Below are 14,728 nucleotides of genomic sequence, written 5' to 3'. Positions count from 1 at the left end.
ACTAAAACCACTTGAGATGAAAGTTGAAAAGGAAGAGGAGAAAAAGGACAATCACCTATCGTTAAAGATTATTAAGAAACCGCAAATAAAGTATCATGTGACCTGTTCTGCAAACAGCAATGAGACACAGGAACCTATTTAATAAAGGAGGATAAAACAAGGAAAGTATCTTAATGAACACTAGATCAGTGTAACCACATCAAAAATAAACTAAAAAGAATGAATGAATAGATAAATAGAGAATTATGTCAATAGATATATAAATAACAGAATAATAGATCTATACATAATACATAAATATATAATAATATATAAAAGGTCATTGTAATACATCGGTCACTCCATTCAGTCACCCACACCTTGAATTCACCCTCCATTGATCGCCTTGAAAAAGCCCCCATAGGGAGCGAAAATTCGGCATCACAATTTATATTCAATGACAAAACCTTTTGAGGAGATCGTTTTCAAATATTTTCTTACATAATACATAAACATATAAACATTTGAACCTATGCATTTAAAAGTTTTAGTTTAGTATTCCTTTGAAGTTTTTCCGACAGTCTTTCGATGTGCTTTTTTTGAAGCCAAACAAGAAAAGAGATAAGAAGACAAGCTAGACAGGCTAACATCATTAAGAAAGGCCTACTAAAAGGAAATTATTCATGAAAGCAAACAGGACAAAATAAGCAAATAGATAAGTTCGTCTAACAAAACTTTCAGTCAGCCCACATACTCAAGTGCCCATCTGTACTGTTCGCTGTCCTATCAAGCACTAATTCATACACGTTTTTCTTCTGGAGTTCTTTCTTTGCAGTGTCTTTAAACTTGCGCGTTTCAAAATTTAATCGGGGATTCTAAAAACAATCTGACCAGAAGTCCTTAAGAAAAAGTGTACAGTATCAGCAGGTAAAAATGCTCTATTTGGTCTCAGTAACATATATATGAGTAATTTGTGTAGCCAGTGCGTTACTCAAATTCTGTTGTCCCATCTGAGGAAACATCTTCACTTCCAGTAGTCTTTGCAGACAGGTTTGTTTTTCCTATGTTTATCTTTTCGACTTCTTCTGCCTAGAGATAAAAGAGTGCCAAAGCGTCAAAATGGGCGCCTCGCAAAGTGCTTTCTCGGAACAGGAACTAGATGACTATCAAGTAAGCGATCGAATGATTTTTTGTTTTTAATACCCCAGTGTTGTATTGAGTAGAACAGTAACAACATGATTTGTTGTCAATAATCTTTTGCTCTCACATCAACCATTCTTTGATCACTGCCCAGTGTGGAACCTGGGAGTGGCAGTGGCACCAGCTCCAGGAAGAGAATTTTATGATAGCAAAAGGAAGGCAAAGAAAATTCTGTTTAAACTTTAATTGCTGACTTGGATATGTCATACATTTCCTTGTTTTGCTATACTGATGCCAAAGGCAGAGAACCACTGTGCTGGTCTGAGTGTCTCACAAGACAGATCAGTGTCATGTCAGCCGAGGGAATGACGTGACGTAAGCAAACCTCACTCCATTCAGACTCACGTTCAGGGCATTGTGAAATCTCCCCCGGCTTTCTGTAATGTTACATACTGACTATACGGGTTTTTGACCTTCATTCCAGGCTCAAGCTTTCTGCTGATGTGATACCACTCAGATAGTGTTAACAGAAATATGTTGATTTGAATTTTGATTGTTACTGATCAGGGGCAGATCCCCCAAACTAGGCCAAAGCCTAACAAAAAAAGGAAAACAATTTTTTTTTTAATTGAAACAAAAAAAAAACAAGTCGCGTAAGGCGAAAATACAATATTTAGTCAAGTAGCTGTCGAACTCACAGAATGAAACTGAACGCAATGCAACGCAGCAAGACCGTAGCATCGTCAGTCCACCGCGCACGGCAAAGGCAGTGAAATTGACAAGAAGAGCGGGGTAGTACTTGCGCTGAGAAGGATAGCACGCTTTTCTGTACCTCTCTTCGTTTTAACTTTCTGAGCGTGTTTTTAATCCAAACATATCATATGTATATGTTTTTGGAATCAGGAACCGACAAGGAATAAGATGAAAGTGTTTTTAAATTGATTTCGAAAAAAAAATTTTGATCATAATTTTTATATATTTAATTTTCAGAGCTTGTTTTTAATCCGAATATAACATATTTATATGTTTTTGGAATCAGCAAATGATGGAGAATAAGATAAACGTAAATTTGGATCGTTTTATAAATTTTTATTTTTTTTTACAATTTTCAGATTTTTAATGACCAAAGTCATTAATTAATTTTTAAGCCACCAAGCTGAAATGCAATACCGAAGTCCGGGCTTCGTCGAAGATTACTTTACCAAAATTTCAACCAATTTGGTTGAAAAATGAGGGCGTGACAGTGGCGCCTCAACTTTCACGAAAAGCCGGATATGACGTCATCAAAGACATTTATCAAAAAAATGAAAAAAACGTTCGGGGATTTCATACCCAGGAACTCTCATGTCAAATTTCATAAAGATCGGTCCAGTAGTTTAGTCTGAATCGCTCTACACACACACACACACACACACAGACACACACACACACACACACACACGCACATACACCACGACCCTCATTTCGATTCCCCCTCGATGTTAAAATATTTAGTCAAAACTTGACTAAATATAATGATGGCTCAGATTGCACCAGATTGCTTCATTTTCCTTGTTTTTATAAAAATGTCAGCAAAACGCCTGCGTCGTCGATCTGTCCCTAAAGGAAATTTGGAAACCCCCCCTTAAAAATGATGTCATCCGTCCCTGCTAATACAGTACATTTATGTATGGTGTGTGTCTTTGTATTAGTTTCATATTGCAAAAGGTTACAGTAAAAGACCATGTTGTAATCATTCTACTCAGCATGTGTTGTTGTTGTTGTTGTTGTTGTTGTTGTTGTTGTTGTTGTTGTTGTTGTTGTTGTTGTTCTTGTTCTTGTTCTTGTTGTTCTTGTTGTTGTTGGAACTGGTGGTGGTGCTGCTGCTGCTGCTGTTACTGCTGCTCTGTTGTTTTCTTTAACCTGTTAACTTGTTTTACTCATAAAGTTGCCTGAATTTGGAAAACAAAACTTTGAATACAATATACATGGACAATAATGTTTTTGGTTATTGTTTTTTTAAACAGAAGTCAGCGTCTTTAATAACTGCAGGAATATTGACTGTATTTTCATTCAGTAAGACAATTGAAGTCAGTAATGAACCAGTTGAAAAAGTGAAGGTTCTGACTTTAGAAATGTATACATTTCTTACAATTTATTTTTTGTTTTACAGACCTTGACATACTTGACTAAAAAGGAAATTTTGCAGTAAGTACATGTTTTCTTTTATCTTTTAAGATAATTGATATTGATGCATTGCAAGTTACTGCAACAGTGATGAACCCTGTCGTGTGCTCTCTCGTTCTTTTGGCCTGTTGTACACACACACACACACACACACACACACACACACACACACACACACACACACACACACACACACACACACACACACACACACACACACGCACACACACACATGCACACACACACACACACACGGTTTTCTCCCTCCCCCTTTCAATTCTGTTTGTGTTTCCCCTTTTAGTATTTTTGGCTCACGTAAGTGTAGCCTATGCGATCGTAACTTTGTCTGTCTGTGCGTGCGTGCGTGCGTGCGTCTGTGCGTGTGTATGTCTGTGGTAGAAACTCTAACATTTGAAGACGTCACATTACATTGACGTCACATTATGACGTAAGAGGGTTAGACGTCACGCGAAGGAAGTACTGACAGTCTCGGTCATTATTATTTTGAGCGCGCCGAGACTAGTTGGCAGTCGTGTCCTTGTAAGTAGGCTACATGCAGACAGACAGATCTAGATCTAGTGTCTCGCTTTCTTGCACAGTTTCACCTATGCTCTTTCTGTGTGTGTGTGTGTGTGTGTGTGTGTGTGTGTGTGTGTGTGTGTGTGTGTGTGTGTGTGTGTGTGTGTGTGTGTGTGTGTGTGTGTGTGTGTGTGTGTGTGTGTGTGACGGAGTGATTGAGTTTGTGTTACTGTTTGTCGATTTCTTACGTGAGCCTTGATGGCTTCGCCTCTTGTTTTAAATGTCTGAATGCTTCAGCAGAGTGAGTGTTATGTCTTTACTATTTGATTAATCTCTGATCAGATGAGTCAGTGAAAATCTAATCAGCCAACAGCTGTATTACACAGTAAGTAAAGTGATTCCATGAATAGTACTGATAAAGATGTTGACATCTAGCAAGTGTAGTGGGCAGTCAAACTTCTTCCAATAACATATTAGGGCTCGATCCCCACAGGCATCTCTTCTAGAGGGTCCCGGGACCCTCAGTTTAAATGTGTGGAGGGTCCTTGGACCCCCTCAGCAGACTTTAGAAGGTCCCAAGATCAAATTGATATTTTTGCTTTCGGAGGGAACATTCCTCATCAACAGATGATCCCTGGAGCACTCATGTTTATGTAAGTTCTTGTGTTGACTTTTGGAAGTTTTCTGAGCCATACATAAAAGCATTTTGGTGATATCAGTTAGATGTACCCTGTACATTCGCGTCGGTACAGGTCCAACAGAACAGTTACTTGTCTTTGAAAAACAGCAAAGTGTATGCCAGCGACCAGTGCTCATTAGACATAAAGTATAAACCCCTCTGGCCACTGCTACAGTGCTAGATCTGCATCAGCTTCAGACTCCTCTCCGCTGTCATTCCCACACAAAACTGGCTTTGCCTAGCAGTCTGAAAAGTTCTGATGGTACACATGATAATGGAAATTTAGTGTGTCCCAAGACCCACTCAGCTATTGCTAGCTTTCCACTGTGAGGAAGTGATCTGAATTTCCCAGCAATGGGATAGTAAAGTAAATAAAAGGAAATAAAATATAATGTACCATAAAAAAATCTGTTTCCTGGCCAAACCTAGTTTAAGTTGGTGTCACTGACACTGTCACTTATTATTTTTAACCTTCTTTTTTCAATGAATGATATCTAAACTTTACTTGACTGGTGGGTGTACCAACTGGGCACAAGCAGTTAATGGTGTTAATGTTGTCATTTCTTGTAAACTGATGAAGATTCCATTCCGTACAGTGTGCACAAACGCTTTGCAACTCTGGACTCAGGGGCAGTCGGAAGCGACAAAAATGCCAAGCTGCCGTTCACCAAGGTCAAAGAACTACCGGAACTTAAGGTTTGTAAAACCCATGCAAAATTGTCATTCTTTGTTTCCATCCTTTCGTTTGTTTGTTCCTTCCTTCTCTTTTTCTTTCTTTCTTTTATTTTTTCTTTCTTCCTTCTTCAGCCCTGAAAGTCCAACAAATGGTGTACTCACCTTTGGCTAGTGATTCTGAAAATGTACTAGCCAGAGAGCAAACTTTACTAGCCAAACCAATAATTTGTTTCAGCAACTTTACTCACATTTGGCGAGTAGATGAACATTTCTACTTGCCAGTTACATGGTTCTCCTCGCCATGGCGAGTAAAATACTCACCATTGCGAGTAAAATACTCGCCACTTTCAGGCCTGTTCTTTCTTTCTTCCTTTCTTTACTGCTACAGTTTGTGCTGCTGATGATTATTTAAATCTTTAAACAATTACAGGCTGATAAAGACTTATAGAGTCTAAATCTAATACATGTAGAGACATTTACTGGTGATTATGCTAAACATTTCTTCTTCCTTTTTATCTTTTCTGTAACATAATATGGACCTTTGTTTCTTCTTTTTGTTTAACATATTCTTTTTTTACTTCCTTATTTCATGGTGAACATTTCTGAACAGCTATTTTTTTTGAATGCATGTATACAATTTACAAACCAAACCATGCTTATTTATGCATATATTGATTTAACAAAGCTGCATACGAATGTACATGGATATAAAAAATGTAGTTTACCCTATTAGTATTAATGTTGAATTATTCTAGTTTTAATGAGGGACACACATTTCTTTGTTAATAGGTGGTGGATCAGAATTCGAATTTGAGAAGAGAGAACATCCTTTAAATGAAGTTTGCAGACAAGGAAAAGCCTTCACTCTATTTTCTTGTTTTTCGTTTTTCTTTTTTTGTAATCAAATGTACCCCCTTCTTAGAGCTTATTGCTTACTGCCTCCCTGCAATTGTGTTACAGGTGAATCCTTTTAAGGATCAAATCATGAAAGTCTTTTCCTCTTCTGGGGACGGGATGACGTTCGAAGACTTCCTGGACATGATGTCCGTCTTCAGTGACGACGCCCCCAAAGCAGTCAAAGTGGAATATGCTTTCAGGATCTATGGTGAGCCAAGGTTATTGGATTTGGTCTGACAATATAAATCGGAGAAAATCAGGTCATAAAAAGGAGGGAGTCTTCTTTTTCTTTTTTCTTTTTTTCTTTTTTTCTGTCTTAACACCTGTTCCTTGTGCTGGTGTGCTCTCACACCGCCCCGTCCAGGCTCAACTGCTTCATCCACATCCAAATTTCGTTTCGCTGCCAGATCGAAGGAGGGAGTCTTAAAATAGGGGTAAACTGACAGAGTTTATGAGAAAAAAGTCTGAGAAAAGGATGAATCCAAAAACAAAGAGACTGCCAACGTTCCAAAATTCAGAATTAAAAGACAAGAAAGGTAGGTTGTTGGAACGTTTGTTATGGACAAAACAATACATTCACAGATATTTCGACCCAACGGTCTTTTAAGTGAACAGACAAACAAATATTCACACAAAACTTATCTTGATAGAATCAGTTTTCGCCCACTCGCCAGGAAGCTGAGCGAATGAAACATCTGTTTGATTATATAGAATAATATTCATGTAATATATAATATAATGAAATATATAGTTGAGTCGAAATATCTGTGAATGTATTGTTTTGTCAATAACAAACGTTCCAACAACCTACCTTTCTTGTTTTTTGATTGAGAAAAGGGTGGAAGTCTTAAATTCAGGGTCGGGGGTCTTACCAGTGGGGCTCAACTGTAGCAGGGATAGCGCTCAAGTTGAGTGATATGTATTGATTAAAAAAAACACTGTAGCAGGGATAGCGCTCAAGTTGAGTGATATGTATTGATTAAAAAAACCACTGTAGCAGGGATAGCTCTCAAGTTGAGTGATTTGTATTGATTGAAAAAAACACTGTAGCAGGGATAGCGCTCAAGTTCAGTGATATGTATTGATTGAAAAAAACACTGTAGCAGGGATAGCTCTCAAGTTGAGTGATTTGTATTGATTGAAAAAAACACTGTAGCAGGGATAGCGCTCAAGTTGAGTGATATAGCGCTCAAGTTGAGTGATATGTATTGATTGAAAAAAACACTGTAGCAGGGATAGCGCTCTAGTTGAGTGATTTGTATTGATTGAAAAAAGCAATATTTATGCAAATTTTTGCAAAGAACAAGGATATAGGATGAAGCTAGTCAATGTTTGCACCTGAAAGATTTTGTGTGGTGTGTGTGGGCATGATTGTGTGTTGGAGGGCGGGGGGTAGTCAATAGTGTGTGTGCATATATATGCATGTGTTTGTTTTGTACATTGGATTGTGGGGATGAAAATAGAAATTGAAAGGTTATACATACATATTTTAGCTTGCACTTGCAGAACAGGAAACCGTGATGGTTCATTTAGTGGTGTAGAAGGGTTTTTTGAGACCCCTGCATTTGATATGGATGATGACATGTATAGTGATGATGTAAGTAATGACATCTTTCTGCACAACATGGTTTGATAGTGACAGGGATTTGACTATATCCTGCAAAAGCGTCCAGCATTTTCAAAAGTTTAAGGCAGCCTTTTTTGTCACCTTTTTCCCCACAATGAAAACGTTTTGCATCTCTGCCCAATTGACCACGAAAGTTTTTGGCGAGGTTAAAAATGAACCTTGTGCCACAACCTCCTAGTTGATTTTCGGTAGGAAAAACTAAATTGAGGTGTCTTTCTACTGCCGACACAAAGTAACATCCCTGTAATTTTGAGTGATGAGATATAAAATAACATTTGTGTGTGCAGACTTTGATGGTGATGACATGCTCTCCAGCGCTGACTTGAAAGAGTTGATCAGCAGACTGACTGGGGAGGACAACGCTCTGAATGAAGAACAAATGCAACAGCTGATTGACAATGTAAGATGATTATTCTCTTAAATACAGTGGAACCCTTCTTTTAAGACCCCCTGATTTCAGACTCCCTCACTTTTAAGACCCCCTGATTTCAGACTCCCTCACTTTTAAGACCCCCGTGATTTCAGACTCCCTCACCTTTAAGACCCCCTGATTTCAGACTCCCTCACTTCTAAGACCCTGATTTCAGACCCCTGATTTCAGACTCATTCACTTTTAAGACCCCCTGATTTCAGACTCCCTCACTTTTATGACCCCTGATTTCAGACTCCCTCACTTTTAAGACCCCCTGATTTCAGACTCCTTCACTTTTAAGACCCCCTGATTTCAGACTCCCTCACTTTTAAGACCCTGATTTCAGACCTATGATTTCAGACTCCCTCACTTTTAAGACCCCCTGATTTCAGACTCCCTCACTTTTAAGACCCCTGATTTCAGACTCCCTCACTTTTAAGACCCCCTGATTTCAGACTCCCTCACTTTTAAGACCCCCTGATTTCAGACTCCCTCACTTGTAAGACCCATGATTTCAGACTCCCTCACTTTTAAGACTCTGATTTCAGACTCCCTCACTTTTAAGACCCTGATTTCAGACTCCCTCACTTTTAAGACCCTGATTTCAGACCCCTTATTTCAGACCCCTGATTTCAGACTCCTTCACTTTTAAGACCCTGATTTCAGACTCCCTCACTTTTAAGACCCTGATTTCAGACTCCCTCACTTTTAAGACCCCTGATTTCAGACTCCCTTACTTTTAAGACATGATTTCAGACTCCCTTACTTTTAAGACCCCCTGATTTTAGACTCCCTCAGTTTTAAGACCCCTGATTTCAGACTCCCTTACTTTTAAGACCCCTGATTTCAGACTCCCTCACTTTTAAGACCTTGTTTTTTCATAATTTCTGTTCGTGACCCATGTAAAAATTTACCTCCATTCAAGACTCGCGTCGGTCCTTCCTTTTTAAGACCCAATTTTCTCAGATTTGTGGAGGTCTTAAAAGGGGGGTTCCACTGTGTACTTCTTCTCGTGTAAGCAATCATATTCACCACCAGAGACGCGTGCAGGCGTTTGACACCGTATAAAAACATGAAAAAAAGTTATATATGTGTTTATGACTGTACATGTGTGTGTGCCTCCGTCTTTTCTCTGTCTGTACCTATATTCCTTTGATTACAAAAGTTTATTTTGGTGGGTTTTTTTTTTTAGTCTGTGCTTGTGTTTGTGAAAGTATGTGTGAAGACTAAGACTGCAAGATGTGTGTGTGTGCGTGTGTGTGTGTGTTTCTGCTGACAGATGTACTAAGAAGATCATGTTTCATTGCTGATATATACAATACCAGTACATGCACAGACTGGCAGTGACCAAACAAGTGATTTTCTACTGCCGCTAGGATTAAGTCACCGACACAAACTTTATACTCGGAATTCTTTGTCAGTTTCTGGGAGATATGCAGAAGAAATGACACCATCATTGGCATTTTGACGTTTTCTCAAACCTTGTTTCGCTTTTTGATGTCAGAGATTTCTCTTAGGAAGACAGGGTCATAAAGAAATATGGCCGTGTGTTTAATCAGTGTTGTTTGTCATTAACCGTCTTCAGATCCTGGAAGAGGCTGATCTGGATGATGATGACTCACTTTCCTTTGCTGAGTTCGAGCACGTCATCTCCAAGGCACCGGATTTTGTCAGGTGTGCATAAGAATTGATGTTTCCCCAAGTTAACTCAGTCAGGGTTTTCACGCGCTGTGGAAGAGTTGTATCCCTTGAAGTTGAAGCATGCTGATAGCGCCACAGTGAACAATGAGCTCTGAAAAAAATGCACCATATGGAGGAGATTACACTGTATAATGACAGCCTTTTTCTGTGAAAAATATGCACATTGGAGCTCAAGATCACTCCCGCTATGATGGCTTGGCTGCCAACTGGAGAAAAAAAAGAAAGAAACAGATTGAATGCCAGTGTCCAAAATCAAGAATCAAAAAACAAGAAAGGTTACGTTTATGGAATTATTGATTATATACAAAATAAAACATTCGCAAAAACGTTGAGCCACTGGTCTTTAAATAATGATAATAATAAATAGTTTTTCCTATAGCGCGTGTCCCAGCAAACGGCTCCAGGCGCTTTACAGATTCATTCTAAAACAAACGAGCAAAAATGTAACTACATGTAAGTGGTCTTGAAATGTTAAAGGTACCCTGGACTTAATATTTGAACTGTAGGTTATTCTTGTTGTTTAGTATGCATGATGCTCTGCGAGTGTGATCTATTATTTTGCTTCTTTCCTTCTGCAGTTCTTTCCGGATTCGTCTGTGAAGAGGTAATCTACAGCCTGCACCTGAGCTGGACCAGTGGATTCTTAACATTCACAATTTAAATTTTTGATAAAGAGTGTTTTGTCTTCTTTATATATTCTCAGCTGAGCTGGACCAGTGGATTCTTAACATTCACAATTTATTTTTTATAAAGAGTGTTTTGTCTTCTTTATATATCCTCAGCTGAGCTGCACCAGTGGATTCTTAACATTCACAGTTTTATTTTTCATAAAGAGTGTTTTGTCTTCTTTATCTATCCTCAGCATTAGCAGATAGTTTACATTGTACTTCGCTATAATATGGCTAAAATTTTCTTGACGAAAATTAAAATAAAAAAGCAAAAATGTTATGTTATTGGAACGTTTAGTTATTGACAAAACAAAATTCAATGTTTTGTTTTGTTCTTGTTTTTTTTATTCTGACTTTTGGAACGTTAGCAGTGTATCTGGCTTTGGATGAGAACATTAAAATAAATAGCAGTCTATCTGTTTTTCGGGAGCGAAAACTTGGTGGCAATGTCTCTCTCTTCAGCATTAAAAAAATCAGTATTTTAAACTGCACTGTTGAAAGATGCATGATAAGATTGCCATAAAGCATACTGCTGTGAAATGGATTCTATAGTTGACTTATCAGAAGACATTTTTATCCATGGGGATTTGCTGAGTAATGGGTTTTTTTGTTTGCTGCTGAGTTTTGTTGATTTTTGTGCATTTTGAATTATCATATTCAGATTGCTGAACTACTACAGCAGTCTTTTATAGTGCCTCTATTTTTCAAGAGATTTACTTTGTCACAAATGTATACTTAACGAGAAATTGTACCGATCTGCCTGAATTTTTGACTCGGAGATTTACTCTCTCAAAAATATTAAACTTATGCAAAAATATAACATTAGGCCATTTGCGGATATCTGGCTTAAGTTGTAGTTGATAGAAAACAGTTATACAGTCTGTATGAAAATTTCCTGGGATTTGTTACTGCTGATTAAGTTACTTAGTTCTTTCACAGTTTTTCTGAGATTTGTTTCTGATTGAAAGAAATTTGAATTTGTTATGGTTGAATTGTTTTTCATTGAAGATGCAACTTACGTTGAGAAACTTTGTTTTTACTTAATTGATTTTTCTCATAACTTGAAAATTATGCCTGTTTTCCTTATTTCGATTCAATAATGTGAAAATTATTCGTTGTGATATTCATTACTGGTGAATCAAAAGAAAACACACAAACACACACACACACACACACAGACAGACGCACAAACACACTTGTTTCTGTTTATTAAATGGCTTTTTTTAATCTAATCCTGTGATTGTATTATGTGGCGTATGCAATGGATCATTGGGGCAATACTTTACAGAGCAGCATGCAATCAGATTCGGAAGTGAAATTGTTTGCCAGTTTGGCTTTTTTGATATATGATAAGCTTTTGTCATTATATGTAATATTTTTTTGGAGGGACACAGTGTGTGGCAGTACATATGTAAGGTATCATGAAGAAAACTTTTTAGTGTTAGAGTGTTGTGCTGTGTGCATTTATGCAACAATTGTTTTTCTTTTGAAAGGAATTCAAAGTCAATTTCACAGCACAGTTATCATGTGTGAAAGACAAACATTGTGTGATATGCATATGTGGTTAACAAAGAATTTGTTGTTTTAATGAGATTAAAGAGGAAACTGAGATTGAAACTTTTTTTCTCGTGAGAACTATACATGTGCAATTTACCAAAAAAATCAAACCGTGGTAATTTAATGAGTAAAACAAAAAGTCACTGTTAAATGAAAATCTTATGACTTCTATTCTGTTGGTATTGAAGATGTGTATTCCTGTTGGAAAAAGATGATCATGTTCAAACAGAAACATTTTCTGAGGAAAGAAGCTGTTGTATTTCTTATATTGATTAATAACTTTGTAATTCATTTTGGCTTGTGTTTTATTGGTTGGGTTGCTAATTGGTATGGTTGGTTTGTGGGTGGATAGGCAGAGAGGAGTGGTTGTTGAAAATGAATGACCTTGTGCAACAACCTCCTAGTTGATCTTTGGACTGAAAGACACACACACACACACACACACACACACACACACACTCACACACTTTAAAAGACAGAACCCAAGAAGAGTGTCTAAATTGTCAAATTTTATTTGTAACAAGAAGGGCAAAGCCCATACGAACTCACATGCTTGACCTTGACATGACCTTGACCTTCAGGGTCAAGGTCAAATAACTAAACCTAGCAATGACATCATACACTAAGAACTGCTTTACACATTTTTCCTACCAAAATACATGTGACCTTGACCCAAGGTCATGCAACACAAAGCTGTTAATTCAAGACATAGGAAGTACAATGGTGCTTATTGGCTCTTTGTACCATGAGATATGGTCATTTTTAGTGGTTCACTACCTTATTTTGGTCACATTTCATAAGGGTCAAAGTGACCTTGACCTTGATCATATGTGACCAAATGTGTCTCGTGATGAAAGCATAACATGTGCCCCACATAATTTTTAAGTTTGAAACAGTTATCTTCCATAGTTCAGGGTCAAGGTCACTTCAAAATATGTATACAATCCAACTTTAAAGGACCCTTGCGACCTTGACCTTGAAGCAAGGTCAACCAAACGGGTGTCCAAAGATAGGGCTTACATTGCCCTGTATAGCATACATAGCTAAGGTTGCCATTCTCGATAACTTCAGAAAAAAATGCGAAAATGTGAAAAATTGTCGTTTTTAAGACAACAATTACGGCCCCTGTGACCTTGAACTTGAAGTGAGGTCAAGTTACCGCACATGTTTTTTGAGATCTTGTAACCATACACCATCAGGCCACATCAGGTGTTGATAGACTTAATAGTGTCCAAGAAATATCCAACGTTAAAGTTTTCCGGACGGACGGACGCCGGGACGGACGGACGGACGGACGACTCGGGTGAGTACATAGACTCACTTTTGCTTCGCATGTGAGTCAAAAATGATTGGGCATTACATACATGTTATCAATATGTCTGTATGTATGTGTGCGAGCATTTGTAAGTGTCAGAGAGTGAAGAGTTGTTTAAATTCATAACATGAGGAAAGAAGACTTGGCACAAACTAATTTAACAAGATAAGATTCTATTCTTGAAAAAGAGACAGAGGTTCTGTGGGTGCGTGTATGTGTATGCTCATGTATAAATGCATGTAGTGCAAAGATTATGATGTTATGTACATGATAAACAGCTGCATAACGGTCGGAAACATATGTGTATATTAATATTTTTCATCTCAAGACTCGATAGGTAAATCCCAGTCGTCCCGCTGATGATATATTTATTGGAATATGACGTCATGTCTACATTCTTCTGTCTTTGCAACGCTTTTCCTTTTTTCGCTTTTTGTTTTACAGCAAAGACTTTTTCAAAACAAAACCATGCATATTTTTTGTGCAACAGCTACTGAGCTAGCTGTCCATAGTCTGTGACGGTTGTCTACACCCACTCGGAACTCTGGGGACGAAATCATTAAAAAGTGTCCTTTGAAAAAGATTGCGCGAAAACCACCAATCATAGTATTTTGTGTCTCTTTTGAAACGGGCACAACTTTAGATCCCGAGGAAGAATGCTTTTGAAACTTACGACACGTATGGGGATACAACCCCTTGCTAAGCATGCACAATTTCAATGATGTTGCATTTGTCTCAGTGACGTTACCAACGTTCAAAAAGTGATAATGGAAACTGTTACGTCTATTCTCGGGTTCTGTTTCTTTCCACATATGACACGCATAGAGAAGAGAGTATTTGTCCGGGTCCTGTGTAATTTAAAGAAACTGCTTCGTGTAGTTTTAGATTTATTGCATATCAGCTGCAGCTACCCAGGACAAAATTGTTTTGAAAAAGTTCATTTGAATAAGAGACATTGATTGCACTTATCAAAAGACTTTCTGAGCTGGATCATTGAATGCGAGTTTGGGTGACGCCCACTACCGTTTTGTTTTCCTCTTCTGCCTGTGGTGCACAATCCATGTCTATGCGTTGTATTTTCCAGCTTCTCCGGATTTACTGTGATATAATCAAGGTTTTAGTCGGCTTTAGGCCCATAAGCCATTTAAAGTAACACAAAAACACAGCTAAATCACACACACAAATAAAAGCGAATGAATCGGAAAGGGTGGAGCAAGCCTTGACATACATTCTCAGTATTTTGTTGCTAGTTGCTGGTGTGTTCGAATCCCGGTCGCTGCCGCCTGGTGGGTTAAAAGTGGAGATTTTTCCGATCTCCCTGGTCAACTTATGTGCAGACCTGCTAGTGACTTAACCCACTTCGTGTGTACACGCAAGCACAAGACCAAGTGCG

The 14,728-nt window shown here is 38.1% G+C and overlaps 1 protein-coding gene across 1 annotated transcript; it reads left to right on the top strand.

Annotated features, from left to right (window-relative positions):
* Positions 1-1,025: 1,025 nt before the first annotated feature.
* On the top strand, positions 1,026-12,311 carry LOC138966452 (calcium and integrin-binding protein 1-like). Its single transcript, XM_070338700.1, has 7 exons — positions 1,026-1,149; positions 3,272-3,306; positions 5,080-5,179; positions 6,119-6,263; positions 7,970-8,082; positions 9,680-9,768; positions 10,374-12,311. The coding sequence occupies exons 1-7, from the start codon at positions 1,099-1,101 to the stop codon at positions 10,393-10,395; spliced, it is 555 nt and encodes a 184-aa protein (XP_070194801.1). The 5' UTR covers positions 1,026-1,098; the 3' UTR covers positions 10,396-12,311.
* Positions 12,312-14,728: the final 2,417 nt, after the last annotated feature.

This window comes from Littorina saxatilis, linkage group LG5 (assembly GCF_037325665.1).
Source record: "Littorina saxatilis isolate snail1 linkage group LG5, US_GU_Lsax_2.0, whole genome shotgun sequence".
Taxonomy (NCBI): Eukaryota; Metazoa; Mollusca; class Gastropoda; order Littorinimorpha; family Littorinidae; genus Littorina; species Littorina saxatilis.
This window is presented reverse-complemented; position numbering and strand designations above follow the sequence as displayed.